General features: G+C 41.9%; 1 protein-coding gene across 4 annotated transcripts in view; it reads right to left on the minus strand.

The window, feature by feature from the left end:
• Positions 1 to 14,938, minus strand: part of NEXMIF (neurite extension and migration factor) — a 146,112-nt gene that overhangs the window by 12,514 nt on the left and 118,660 nt on the right. The window contains exons 1-2 of one of the 4 annotated variants that reach the window (XM_082447354.1): positions 12,379 to 13,827; positions 130 to 12,271 (exon numbers count right to left, since the gene is read on the minus strand). In XM_082447354.1, coding sequence (XP_082303480.1) covers positions 130 to 208 — 79 coding nt within the window. In that variant the 5' untranslated portion in view covers positions 209 to 12,271; positions 12,379 to 13,827. Of the gene's footprint in view, positions 1 to 129; positions 13,828 to 14,938 lie in introns of those variants that run through there. The other 3 variants (XM_082447353.1, XM_082447356.1, XM_082447355.1) reach the window with 3 other exon arrangements.

Below are 14,938 nucleotides of genomic sequence, written 5' to 3' on the forward strand. Positions count from 1 at the left end.
TTAGGATTAACTCTTATCTCAGAGGCATCCTAGACTTAACTTGCCCCAGCTCTGTGGATACCGAAAATCTATAGTACTAACAAAGGACTACTGGGAGAGATATTACATACCATAATTAAATTCCCTTACCATTTTCCTTGACCCCATTAATCATAGTGTTTTCTCCGTTGGCTGAGGCAACAACAGCCTTATCTTGTTGGTTATCCATGAATGGAACCTCTTATTGTTTCATTCCAAGTCCAAATGCTGTCCAACCTGCACATTTCAAATACATAATATCAGTCATCAAATTTTCTTCTCTGTTTTAAGCTCATTTCAGCTAGAGAGGTTTTAAAAGGTTCACTGGAATTTACCTATTTCCAGACTGGCTTCATAGCCACTATTGTTTTTGTTTCATAGTTTATACCTACCATATAAGTCAATTTGGAAACTCACACTTCATTCATACATTCTAGATCCTTCTGTCCCCTCTAGGCTACCATACCATTCAAAACTGAAATCTGAGGAAGCAGGCAAACTTACATCTTCTTCCAGATAGTAATACATTTAACCTAATCATGGCCATCCTATTAGGAAGGACGCAAAGTAGAGCCCAGACTAACCTGAGACAAGGGGTGTGTACATGTGGAGATTGGCTTTATTTCTGTTTGTCTCATCTCTAATTCAGATGATCATAAGCTCTTAAAAAAACAAGCCAATTCATATATACACACATATACATCACATTCATATTTTCTCTGTGCTTAAAATTTGACTGCTAAGTATGAAAGAGGTAGAGAATTCCTTCCATGGTTTCTTGGCTTTCATGACCTGAGCTCTGGTTTTGACAAATATTTCTCCAAGCCCAGAGCAGGATTTTTAAATGTGACTACAAAGAAGATCTGGAATTTCTGAAAACGTCCCAGCATTATCTGGTATTTTTAGTGTATAGAACACGTATCTATAGCCCCTCATGTCTTGCCCACCTACCTGGAGGGTAGGTATATGCAAAATGATATGAGGCACAGCCACTCAAGGTGGAGGTCTCTACCATGTGCCACTACAGCATCTATAAATCTCTATTTATTCCAAACCCCCTTTCTCTAGACCTTTTCCTCAGCCAAGAATCCATCCCTTTATTAAAAAGCATAGACTACTTTACTGATGGCCAAGCAGCTATTATAAGAATCTCAACTGTATATTCACTTACTCTAAAACATGCAAATACTATAAAAGGTAGGTCCAGCATTGCGGGAATAAGACAGTTTTAAATGATTCAATCTTTATACACTAAAGCCTATCTGGGCCTATTTCCTTATCTGTAAAATAAGAAGTCTGTATTAGGCAATCACTCAGTTTTTTAAAAGTTAGATGATCCTGGGTTCCCCTAATATTTATATATCATAATTGCCCAACTTTCTTCTCATTTTATACAAGACCTGACTTGAGAGTAGCCAATAAAACCACAGGTGTCAGGAAAAAGAGAAAGAGATGCTTACTTGTTGTATTTACACAGAAAGAAGGGCTGGAGATTTCTAAAAGGTAGAGATGCTTGGCTAACAATGTCAAAGTCACCATCCTTTGGCAAGGAGGGCTCATTTGTGGTGGAATCGAATGAACAGATCAGATGGTTGAGCCTCTGCTTCAGAGAGGACCCTATGGGCAGATGGAATCACACTGTCATCATGGATTACTCTGTGTATCTTTTTTAAAAAAGGAACTCAGTAGAACTTCAGGTATCATTTTACTCTTCTTTAACCCCTCCACTAATTGTATCTTGGCAGGGACTTGATAAGGGGCAAATTATTTGTAGATTTCAATAATTTAGTGGCTTCTTGTCCCTTATGCCTAAGGCTAACTACAAGGAAGTCCGTTTTTAATCACCAGGAAGACCAAGGCACAGAGAAACAAAAAATAAAATAAAGTCACAAAATAACATAATGGCAGATCTAACAAAGGAACCCAAGTCTCCAGACCAAGAAACCAGGTGTTTTTTTCTTAGAACACAAATGCTTTCTCTATTCTTACCACTTCCAAACCCTGGCCAAAACAAGGCTGTAGAGATATGTTTCCACAAGTTACTGATCTATACTTATACCCCCTTTCAGGTAATGAAATAAAGAACAGCTGCCTCAGGCAAGTATTGATTATTAGTAAAAATTAATGTACCATAAAATATATGCAGGAGCAATGCACTTAAGTATTAAGAATTATCCAGTCTTGTCAGACATGACAAGAATACTGTGTCATGGGACATATTAGTGCCACTGTAACTCTACTGTGGGATGTTATTTCCCTAAGAACATATATTTCCTCTCAGAAAAATCTGTCCAAGCACCCAGGATTTATGGCTCTGCAGTAAATGGAATCTTAAAGGGTTGAGAATAGAAGAAATATGCTTTGGCAAAAGATAAAGAAGAGGTGGAGAGGGGTATGGGAGCTTGATAAGTTGGGAAGGGGAGAGGAAGGGAGCACTAGGTGCTGGGCTGGATACAGTTACAGAAGTTATCTCATTTTGTACTAACAATCACCTTGTAAGGTTGGTTCTACTAGGTTCTTTTTTTTCTTTTTCTTTTTCTGGGCCGCACGGTGTGGCTGGATCTCTGACCAGGGATCACTAGACCACCAGGGAACTCCCTTATTTTTTTCAAAAGGGCAAACTGAATATCATAGATACTAACTTAGATACTAACAGAGGTACTATATTAGATAATAACTTAATGATTATCAATTATTTGGGCTTTTTTTTCTACGGAATTAGAAGGCTAAATCCTGAGCAGACAATCCTTCAGTCCCTTCCTATGACTGTTCAAATCTCAGCTCTAAATGACACAACTTAAAGGTATGTATTTTCCTACATTTTTATTTATTTATACCTTGGCTGCTTATAAAAGATGATTCGTGAGAGGGATTATAATTTTTTATAGCTACAATACAAACAGCTCTGGGCTTGCTTTAGCTCTTCCCAACTGATCAGCATTTTAAGATAGCAAATTTTGTGGGGTTATTAAAATCTATTTTGAGCTAAAATTGATTAACACTTTTGGAATAATGTACAATAAGTTGCTTTGCTGATCATGGTAAATCATACAGTGTGTAACGGCACTGATCTAACATTAGCATGGAGACAGGTATTTTGAAGCAAGAAAATGCTCATTTAAAGTGGAAAAGCAACCACTCCTACTTGGCCTTCCCCTCAGTTGGGCCTGAAGAGGGCGCATAGATCCTGTCCCAGTAGGCTGCCATGCTCTTGCCCAAAGGCCTTTAAGGCTCAGGTCTTCTCTTCACCTCCCCTCTATACTCCCAGTCTAGATGACCCACATGAGCATTTGTGCTGGAGGCTGTCCTTGGCCTTTCCCAGCTGAAAAAAAAAAACAAGGAAAGAAAGTATATCATATTTCTGCCTATGGACCTGGGACAACATAGCCTTTGGGACTGGAGTAGTGCTGATCTCTGGAATACCAGTTTAAATCAATTCAACAAATTGACTATGTACTACCTGTGGTCGTGGTGGTGTACCAGAAACTGTAGTGGAAAAGACAGGTGACTGAGACTAGATCCATGTTCTCAAGGTGCTCAGAGTCTATGGGGGAAAACAAGCCATAGACAAATTCTAATAAATATATAATACACTGAAAGAGAGGCAAAAAGTTTCTACAGGAGTTCAAAATGGAGAGAAATTATTCCACTTCTAGAGAGGAGGGAAATCAGTGAAGGCTTCACTAATAGCAGCAGCATTTGAGATGGACCTTGAAGGATGGTCTTTCAGGAGGTGAGGATGGAAAAGTATAGAGGAGAGAAAGGCATTCCAGGCTGAAGGAACTTCATGAGATGCCATGAGTCTCTCCCTACTCCAGTCTATCTAAACAACTGCTACAGAATCATAGGCCTGACAACTTTCCTTGCATATAACACCCTTTTCAATCAATACTCAACTTCTCAAGTTGTATTCTCCTTTCATTCTCTTCACCTCCCCTCTATACTCCCTAATATTCTAACTCTCTCTGTTTCATTAATATGCTAGACCATTTTTTGCTTCCAGGAGTCTTGCTCTTGATATTCTCTCTGCCTGGAATGCCTCTCCCCACTCTTTCCCCTTCCCCTATTCCTTCCCTTCTTCCCCCTTACAGCTTCTCTTTCATCTCCCTCTCCTATTCCCTACTCAAAATCTCCCTGACACTTTTCTTGATTCTTCCCACCCCAAACAAAATTTGTCTCTTCCCTTCTCTGGTTCCCAAAGAACTTTGCTCTCCTCTGTGTTTATCACCTTATATAAACATTACTTCTTTATATCTGATACCCTCAAAAGACTAAGCACCCCTCACCTCCACAGGGCTTAGCCCAAACAGTGCTTAGAACATGGTATATGCTCTGTAAAAGTTGACTAGAAGATGATGTTGAATGGTAGGAAAAGATGGCGGAGAATTTAGGGAACAGTAGTGGTTGGCTAAAATACAGTAAGTCCCCTATGTTCAAACGAGTTCTGTTCTGAGAGCACGTCTGTTAAGTCCAATTTGTTCGTAAGTCCAACAAAGTTAGCCTAGGTACCCAACTAACACAATCGGCTATATAGTACTGTACTGTAATAGGTTATAATACTTTTCACACAAATAATACATAAAAAACAAACAAACACAAAAGTAAAGAAAACATTTTTAATCTTACAGTGCAGTACTTTGAAAAGTACAGTAGTACTGTACAACAGCTGGCATACAGGGGCTGGCATCGAGTAAACAGGCAAGAAGAGTTACTGACTGGAGGAGGGAGAGGGGGTGGGAGATGGTAGAGCTGAAGGATTGTCAGCAATAGGAGATGGAGGGCAAGCTGCAATTTCACTCACGCCTGACATTGATGGCACAGGTTCTGGTTCCTTGCTGGATTCAATTCTACCTACCCTCTTGAAAAAACGATCCAGTGATGTCTAGGTAGTAGCTCTTTTTTCTCGTCATAGATGACACGGTAGCACTGGATTGCACTGTGAACGGCTGCTGCAACCTTAGTGTACCATTCTATGTTCGGATCCTGTGCCTCAAAAATTAACAGTGCCTCCTCAAATAAAGAAAATCCCCTTGCCATTTCCTGCATCGTGAATCTCTTCAGTTCTTCAGTCACTTCTTCCTCTCGTCTCTCTTAGTCCTTTCTCTGGGCCTCCGTTTCCATCAGGTTTTCATTAGTAAGCTCCTCGTGTTGCACAGCAAGGAGTTCGATGAAGTCGTCCTCTTGCAGATCTAGCTCCAGCTTCTCACTGAGGGTCACTAAGTTGCTGAAGACCTCTTTGGACTCCTCATCCACCTTCTCAAATCCAAGAAAATCGTGAACAAATTGCGGGCAAAAGTTCTTCCAAACCCCATTCATGGTGACTGGCGTAACCTCACGCCAAACAAAGTCAATGTTTTTTATGGCCTTGTAGATGTTATAGTCCTTCCAAAATTGTCACAAGGTTGATCCTGATTCATCACTTGACTTTACTGCCTAACAAAAAGTGTGACATAAATAATATTTCTTGAAAGTCGCTATAACTCCTTGGTCCATAGGTTGGATGAACGACATAGTATTCGGTGGCAGATGCACTACTTTGACATTGGGATGAAAGTTGTCCATGAATGGGGGTTGGCCCGGAGCACTGTCAAGCAGCAAAAGAATGTTGAATGGGACGTCCTTCTCCAAGCAATATTTCTCTACCTCCAGGATAAAGTGGTGGAAAAACCAGTCCTGGAAAATGGCCTGTGTAACCCAGGCTTTGGGGTTACTCTTCCACACAACAGGAAGAGAGCCCTTGGCTATGTTTTAAAGGGCTCTTGGGTTCTCTGAATGATAAACTAAGAGAGGCTTCAGCTTCATATCGCTGGAAGCATTGCCACCAAATAACAGAGTTAGCCTATCCTTTGCTGCTTTATAGCCTGGCACCAACTTTTCCTCCTTACTGATGTAACTTTGGTCTGGCATCCTCTTCCAGGACAGTCCTGTCTCATCCATATTAAAAACATGCTTGGGTAAATACGTGCCTTCATCAATAATTTCTAGTAGCATTTCAGGAAATTGCCAGGCAGCTACCATATCTGCACTCACTGCCTCACCACTTTTACATTGTGAATGTTGGCTCTAGCTTTGAACCAATGAAACCAGCCACGGCTGGCATTAAAATATGCACCCTCTGATTTTTCTCCGTGTTTCTTCTTAAAGTCTTCATAAAGGCTTTTAGCTTTCTCTCGAATCAGCATTAAGCTGAGCAGGACTCGATGCTGATGCTGATCCTGCATCCACATACTGAGAAGTTTCTCCTTCTCCTCCATCACTTTTCCATGTTTCAACATTATTGTCAACATGATCAGCACAGCAGACTTCACATGTTCCATGATCTTGTCCTTGTTCTTTAGAATCGTGCCGATGGTTGAATGATTCATGTTATAAGAATGAGCGACGTCTACCATCTTTTCACCTCGCTCCACTCTCTCAGTTACTTTCACTTTTGTTTCCATTATTATCACTTGGAGCTTCTTAGCAGTACCAGCTACATCACCTCTGCTTTTATGTTTGCTTCCAGACAACCTGGGCTGAAATATAGATACTGCACTACTGTACTCTATACAGTACTGTAAAGTACACAAAAGCACGACCACTTGTAGAGGATGCATGCACGTAACAATGTACGCCAGACACGTGAACTAACTTACATGATTGGACATGCAAACGCATGTTCGCATCTTTGAAAGTTCACAACTTGAAGGTTTGTATGTAGGGGACTTACTGTATCAGGTACATATAAGAAGATATGATTGAAAAGGTAAGAACTATACTCTGGAGGCCACCCAAATCCTAACTCAGGAAGACACTGAGGGTTTTGAGCAGAGGAATGCTGTGATCAGAACATTAGGACCAGTGAGGGTGGGAGAATCAGAGTTAAGAAAATAGGTTAGGAGATGTGATGTTCAGGTGTGAGTAGTCAAAAAGATTAGAATTAGGGAGGAGGAAATAAAAATGGAAAGAAGATGTTAAATTTGAGTAGAACTGCAGAGGTGTGCTGTATAGATTTGGAAAATGATTTAGATGTGGCAGGCAAGGGAGCAGGAGTTGGCATATAGAGAGAAGAGAGAGGTCAAGGAGTTAATAGATGGTTGTAAAAGGAGCATTAGGGGTGGCTGGATTCCAGGTTAGAGTAGCCTTAGAAATACAGTGCCAGGATGTTCACGAGAATAAAGCAAGGTGAGTAATAAGCCAGTTGTGAGGTCCAACATGGATAATGAAGCTGACAAAGGTCTTAGCTGTCATACTGGAAAGGAGGTAACTGACCAGCAAGCTGTTATAGGTCTACAGGTTTGGTTAGGGACTGAAATGGATCAATGAGATAGGACTGTTGTAGCAAACAGGTCCACAGAAGGTTTCCAGGTTAGCCTAGCCAAGATCTATCTAGTCTAATTCTTCCCAGTTCAGCTCCAGTCAGTTGATGGATGACAGAATCAGCATTAGTACAGAGAGCACATACTTACCCATAATGCTGCCTGACTAATTCAATTTTCTAATATCTACCAGGATTTCACGATACTAGGTTAGAAATATGGAGGTATGATGCCTTTAAGTACAGAAAACATGCTTAAAAGAGGAGCCGTATAAGTTTAAAAATATTAAGGATGAGAGAGACATCAAAAAAAGATGATCACAGTAAAACGCTAAAAAAAATTCTATATATCTCAAAAGTATGGTATGAATCTATGTCATCTCTCATGATAAAGATTCCAAAATTCAAAAGATATGCACGGCTCTATTTACAATAGCCAGGACATGGAAGGAACCTAAGTGTCCATCAACAGATGAATGGATAAAGAAGGTGTGGCACATATGGAATGGAATATTACTCAGCCATAAAAAGAAATGAAATTGGGCTTCCCTGGTGGCACAGTGGCTGAGAATCTGCCTGCCAATGCAGGGGACACGGGTTCGAGCCCTGGTCTGGGAAGATCCCACATGCCGCGGAGCAACTGGGCCCGTGAGCCACAACTACTGAGCCTGCGCGTCTGGAGCCTGTGCTCCGCAACAAGAGAGGCCGCGACAGTGAGAGGCCCGCGCACCGCGAGGAAGAGTGGCCCCCACTTGCCGCAACTAGAGAAAGCCCTCGCACAGAAACGAAGACCCAACACAGCCAAAACTAAATAAATAAATTTAAAAAAAAGAAAAGAAACGAAATTGAGTTATTTGTAGTGAGGTGGATGGACCTAGAGACTGTCATACAGAGTGAAGTAAATCAGAAAGAGAAAAACAAATACCGTATGCTAACACATATATATGGAATCTAAGAAAAAAAGTGATTCTGAAGAACCTAGGGGCAGGACAGGAATAAAGACGCAGACGTAGAGAGTGGTCTTGAGGACACGGAGAGGGGAAAGGGTAAGCTGGGACGAAGTGAGAGAGTGGCATGGAGATATATACACTACCAAATGTAAAATAGCTAGCTAGTGGGAAGCAGCTGCACAGCACAGGGAGATCAGCTTGGTGCTTTGTGTCCACTTAGAGGGGTGGGATAGGGAGGGTGGCAGGGAGATGCAAGAGGGAGGGGACATGGGGATATATGTATATGTATAGCTGATTCACTTTGTTATAAAGCAGAAACTAACACACCATTGTAAAGCAATTATACTCCAATAAAGATGTTAAAAAAAAAGATATGCACGAAAAACTCATATAAGAAGTGATATCATATAATGGATGGAGTACAACCACTAACGAGCTGGGTGTCCTCAGATAAGCTCCTTCCCCTCTCTGGTCCTCAGTTTTATCAGCTATACAATAAGGGAATTGAAGTAAATTATATCTAAGGGTCTTTCTAACTTTGAGCAATCTATAATTCATTTAATTTTTGTTTTTTTAATTTAAAAAATGAAATTCCATGTACAAGGAAAAAATCACATATATTAAGAGTTCTGATTTAAGTTTTGTGTGATACTGAGGTGATCCTATAATGTACACCTGAGGGAACTCTTTACTCTCTTCCTTCTCATGTCCCTTCCTGTATTTGTCTGATTGTTGTACATGCCTACCCCAATCCTGGCAGAGGCAGCAAATAGGGTGCTGCTGCTGGTGACAGGGCTCTGTATGTTCCATCTGCCTTAATTTTTGGCAGCCATCAGTTTAAGGGAGGGGTCCTCTTTGCTATTAGGTTCCTGGGCAGCAGGTATAGTGCCTGCATTTTGGCATAGCTCAGTGCTTCAACATTTGGCTCTCCCTTCCTCTTACTTTTCCCTCCCTCACTATTCTTAGCTGTACGATCCTTTGTGATATCACCCTAAAGGAATTTCCAAAAAGAGCAAGTGCATAGGATCAAAAATCAATGAGAAAGTATGTGAAAATGCACTGTCTATGTTAAAGCACTATACAAATGCCAGAAAACCTAGTATACAATAAGACCTGAATTAGGGGTGGACAGAAACAAGCAGAGGCATTCATGGGCTCAAGTTGGGAATAGCCAGCCTCCCCACCAGTCTTTACCTAATTCTTTGATGAGCGCTAGTAGTTTTCTGGTAGCATCTTTAGGATTTTCTATGTATAGTATCATGTCATCTGCAAACAGTGACAGTTTTACTTCTTTTCCAATTTGGATTCCTTTTATTTCTTTTTCTTCTCTGCCATGGCTAGGACTTCCAAAACTATGTTGAATAATAGTGGTGAACGTGGACATCTTTCTCTTGTTCCTGATCTTAGAGGAAATGCTTTCAGTTTTTCACCATTGAGAATAATATTTCGGTGGGTTTGTCATATATGGCCTTTATTATGTTGAGGTAGGTTCCCTCTATGCCCACTTTCTGGAGAGATTTTATCATAAATGGGTGTTTTTCTGCATCTATTGAGATGATCACATGGTTTTTATTCTTCAATTTGTTGATGTGGTGTATCACACTGATTGATTTGCGAATATTGAAAAATCCTTGCATCCCTGGGATAAATCCCACTTGATCATCGTGTATGATCCTTTTAATGTGCTGTTGGATTCTGTTTGCTAGTATTTGGTTGACGATTTTTGCTTCTATGTTCGTCAGTGATACTGGCCTGTAATTTTTTTTTTGGTGATATCTGGGTTTGGTACCAGGTTAATGTGCCCTCGTAGAATGAGCTTGGGAGTATTCCCTCCTCTGCAAATTTTTGGAAGAGTTTCAGAAGGATAGGTGTTAACTTTTCTCTAAATGTTTGATAGAATTCGCCTGTGAAGGCATCTGGTCCTGGACTTTTGTTTGTTGGAAGATTTTTAATCACGGTTTCAATTTCAGTACTTGTTACTGGTCTGTTCATATTTTCTATTTCTTCCTGGTTCAGTCCTGGAAGGGTGTAGCTTTCTAAGAAGCTGTCCATTTCTTCTAGGTTGTCCATTTTATTGGCATATAGTTGCCTGTAAGAGCCTCTTATGATCCTTTGTATTTCTGTGGTGTCAGTTGAAACTTCTTTTTCATTTCTAATTTTATTGATTTGAGTCCTCTCCCTTTTTTTCTTGACGACTCTGGCTAAAGGTTTATCAATTTTGTTTATCTTCTAAAGAACCAGCTTTTAGTTTTATTGCTCTTTGCTATCGCTTTCTTTGTTTCTATTTCATTTATTTCTGTTCTGATCTTTATGACTTCTTTCCTTCTACTAACTTCGGGTTTTGTTTGTTCTTCTTTCTCTATTTCCTTTAGGTATAAGGTTAGATTGTTTATTTGAGATTTTTCTTGTTTCTTGAGGTAGGATTGTATTGCTATAAACTTCCCTCTTAGAACTGCTTTTGCTGCATCCCATAGCTTTTGGGTCATCATGTTTTCATTGTCATTTGTTTCTAGGTATTTTTCGAGTTCCTCTTTGATTTCTTCAGTGATCTCTTGGTTATTTAGTAGCATATTGTTTAGCCTCCATGTGTTTGTATTTTTTACAGATTTTTCCCTGTAATTGGTATCTAGTCTCATAGTGTAGTGGTCAGAAAAGATACTTTTTTTTTTTTTTTAACCCACATGGCCAGTTTATTCTGTGCTCAAATAATACAATGATTTTATAAACCTCGTTTTACATACTTTGATGAATCCAAGGCAGGGCTGCCTTCACCTTACAATAAACACCCAGGTCTTGCCCAGTGGCTCACTCTGATCATTTTAAGGAGAACCTGTTTCTCGCAGATGGAAAGAAAAGATGGCAAAGTGGAGGCAGCTGGCTACTCTGGTGTTGGAGCAGGGTGGGGTCCCAAGTCAGCATTCCCTGGGTGGGGACCAGCTTTGCAGGTCCAGGAGCCCAGTTTATCAGTGGCTCAGGGGAAGTGATGGATTTATGCTTTCCAGCTTATGAGTGAGCATGGCATAAACCCTCTCCTCTCAGACTTTAATATGCATAAGCGTCACCTGAAGGCAGTGGAGAGGTGAAAATCTCCTTAAAATGCAGATTCTGAATTCAGTATGGCTGGTGTGGGGCCTGAGATTCTGCATTTCTAACTAGTTCCCCACTACACTTTGGGTAGCAAGGATGTAAATCAGAGGACAATTTTCGTAAACTTTTGACACCTGTCACCACACATCTCCTAACATCCAAAGGCCTGCTTAGGGAGCATGGTGGCCCAGAGAGAGGGCCATGTCTTTCAGGTTTGCTGGGCTTCATGTAGACCACATGCCTTTCTGGTCACACCTTCCATCAGCACAGACATCTCAATGGCTCAGGTTACACATTTCTTTCTTTTTTTTTTTTAATAAATTTATTTATTTATTTTTGGCTGCATTGGGTCTTCGTTGTTGTGCAAGGGCTTTGTCTAGTTGTGGAGAGCTGGGGGCTACTCTTCGTTGCGGTGCATGGGCTTCTCATTGCGGTGACTTCTCTTGTTGTGGAGCGCGGGCTCTAGGTGCATGGGCTTCAGTAGTTGTGGCATGCGGGCTCAGTAGTTGTGGCCTGTGGGCTCCAGAGCGCAGGCTCAGTAGTTGTGGCGCACGGGCTTAGTTGCTCTGCGGCATGTGGGATCTTCCCAGACCAGGGCTCAAACCCGTGTCCCCTGCAATGGCAGGCGGATTCTTAACCACTGCGCCACCAGGGAAGTCCTACACATTTCTTTAGTTAAGTTCCCAGCCTGATGGGAGATGTGGATACTTTGAACTCCTGTGTCCCAGGGCTTTCCCAGAGATTCATCAGGAAACCATCTCCAAAGATGAGCATTTTCCTCAGGGTTAACCTAGTCGTTTCTGGGTTAATCCTTTCCAGTTGTGTTATCTCAGGGTGACTCTTCAAGAGTTGGGATGTTCTGGCCATGGTGTTTACATAATAAATAAGAGAAATGCCGCTTAGAAATAAGTAATACCATCTGGAAACCAGAGAGGAGGTGGTAAGAGGTTGGAGAAGTGCTCCTGGAGCAGGGTGGTCAGTGAGCAGTGGCCCCGTGGAGTGGCAGCACCAGGCAGCATCACTCACCTGATGCCCGATGTACCTGCCCAGACGTCCCAGAGCTGCATCCCAGATCCTTGTTCGGTGAACCGGAGCTGCAGACTTGGGCTTTGCCTGGCATTTCGCCGGAGCTGGATGCTCAGTCGAGGCTGCCCAGTGGGGATCAAAGGAATCACTTGTCCTGGGCCTTTGAGTGGCTGCAGAGGGGCTGCTGAAACCCCATCACCTGTTTGTGTTTGTTGTTGAAGAGACCAGGATGTCTCTAGTGCTCCATCTAGATCTTCAAGCATTATGCTTCCTATTAATAAGCTAATTCATAAAAATAAAAATCACAAAATACAATTGCCTATAAAAACCACAAGAATACAATTGCCTTAAATTTAAAAAAGCATTTGAAGTAAGTCAGAAAGAGAAAAACACCGTATGCTAACACATATACATGGAATCTAAAAAAAAAAAAAAAAAGGTTACAAAGAACCTAGGGGCAGGACAGGAATAAAGATGCAGACATAGAGAATGGACTTGAGGACACGGGGAGGGGGAAGGGGAAGCTGGGACGAAGTGAGAGAGTGGCATGGACATATATACATTACCAAATGCCAAATGTAAAACAGATAGCTAGTGGGAAGCAGCCACATAGCACAGGGAGATCAGCTCGGTGGTTTGTGACCACCTAGAGGGGTGGGATAGGGAGGGTGGGAGGGAGGTGCAAGAGGGAGGGGATATGGGGGTATATGTATATGTACAGCTGATTCACCTTGTTATAAAGCAGAAACTAACACACCATTGTAAAGCAATTATACTCCAATAAAGATGTTAAAAAAATTTAAAAAAATAAAGACCACCTTCAGAAATAAAAAAAATTAAAAAACATTTTTCCAGAGAACCCAGAATGCTTCTCAGGTCCTCTTGTGCATTTCCCGAGCAGAGAGGAGTAGTGAGGGGAGGGCTTTAAGTTCCAGCTCTGAGTCCGAGGTTTCTGGGGAACCAGCCTCTCATGTAAATAAAATTGGGCCATGCTATTATTCTCTACACTTCAGGCATGTGTGGGAGCCTGTGGCTATTGGATCCCCTTCCCTGCAGGGAAGGTTTAAAAAAAATTCCAGTGGGAATACTACTGGGCATATACCCTGAGAAAACCATAATTCAAAGAGATATGTACCACAATGTTCATTGCAGCACTATGTACAATAGCTAGGACACGGAAGCAACCTAAGTGTCCATCAAGAGAAAAATGGATAAAGAAGATGTGGCACATATACACAATGGAATATTACTCAGCCATAAAAAGAAATGAAATTGAACTATTTGTAGTGAGGTGGATGGACCTAGAGTCTGTCATACAGAGTGAAGTAAGTCAGAAAGAGAAAAACAAAATATACGTTTATGCTAACACATATATGTGAAATCTAAAAAAAAAAAAAGGTTCTGATGTACCTAGGAGCAGGACAGGAATAGAGACACAGACGTAGAGAATGGACTTGAGGCGGGGAGGGGGCAGGGTAAGCTGGGATGCAGTGAGAGAGTGGCATGGACATATATACACTACCAAATGTAAAACAGATAGCTAGTGGGAAGCAGCTGCATAGCACAGGGAGATCAGCTCGGTGCTTTGTGACCACCTAGAGGGGGTTAGGGAGGGTGGGAGGGAGGTGCAAGAGGGAGGGGATATGGGGATATATGTATACGTATAGCTGATTCACTGTTATACAGCAGCAACTAACACAACAGTGTAAAGCAATTACACTCCAATAAAGATGTTTAAAAAAAAATTCCAGTGGGTATAAAGCCCCAAATACATCCCCTTGTTATTTTCCTTTGTCTGTTTCTCTTTCTCCCTCAACTTTTTTTTTAATTTTAATTTTTTGATAGAAAGCCCAGGCCAGCCTGCCTGCAGCCCTTGCTAGAGAGCGGAGCTGGCTGTGAGGGCCGGTAAGCCCTGGGTTCTGTGCCTCTGATGCTAGAAGCAGACACAGGATTGTCCTGGGGCTTTAGGGAGACTCTTTAGGGGTGTCCTGGGACTTTAGGGGGACACTGGCTCTTCAGGCGTTTCTTCTTCTCTACTGCCAGTCGCAAGGCCTGAAGGAGCTTGTCCTTGTTATTCAGGATGTTATATTCGGAGAGCTTCACCAGCTTGTCGAAGGCGGCCTCTGTGTACGTCAGTTCCTTGGTGGCGCAGGGAGTTTGGGGACCACAGATGTCAATCTGGCCGTGCTCCAGCTCCTCGGGGCTTTGCTTCACACCTGGGGCCTTGTACTTTTGGAAGGTGTCGTTGATGAGTGGGAAGAAAATCACAATGGGGGCATCGGATTCCTGGGAGTTCTCCAGCAGGTAGCACTCCTTGAGGTTATCATCCTCCTCCTGCACCTCATATTTGGGGAAGGGGATGTTCTGCTCGGTGCAGCACTTGCAGGTTTGTTTCATGGGCTGCTAGTGTTGGAGGGTCTCCTGCAGAGGCGGGGGGTGGCTGTGGCTCACCGTGGGGACAAGGACACTGGCAGCAGAAGTTCTGGGAAGTACTCCTTTCGGAAAAGATACTTGATACGATTTCAATTTTCTTAAATTTACCAAGGCTTGATTTGTGACC

Source organism: Balaenoptera physalus (assembly GCF_965194825.1).
Source record: "Balaenoptera physalus genome assembly, chromosome: X".
Classification (NCBI taxonomy): Eukaryota; Metazoa; Chordata; class Mammalia; order Artiodactyla; family Balaenopteridae; genus Balaenoptera; species Balaenoptera physalus.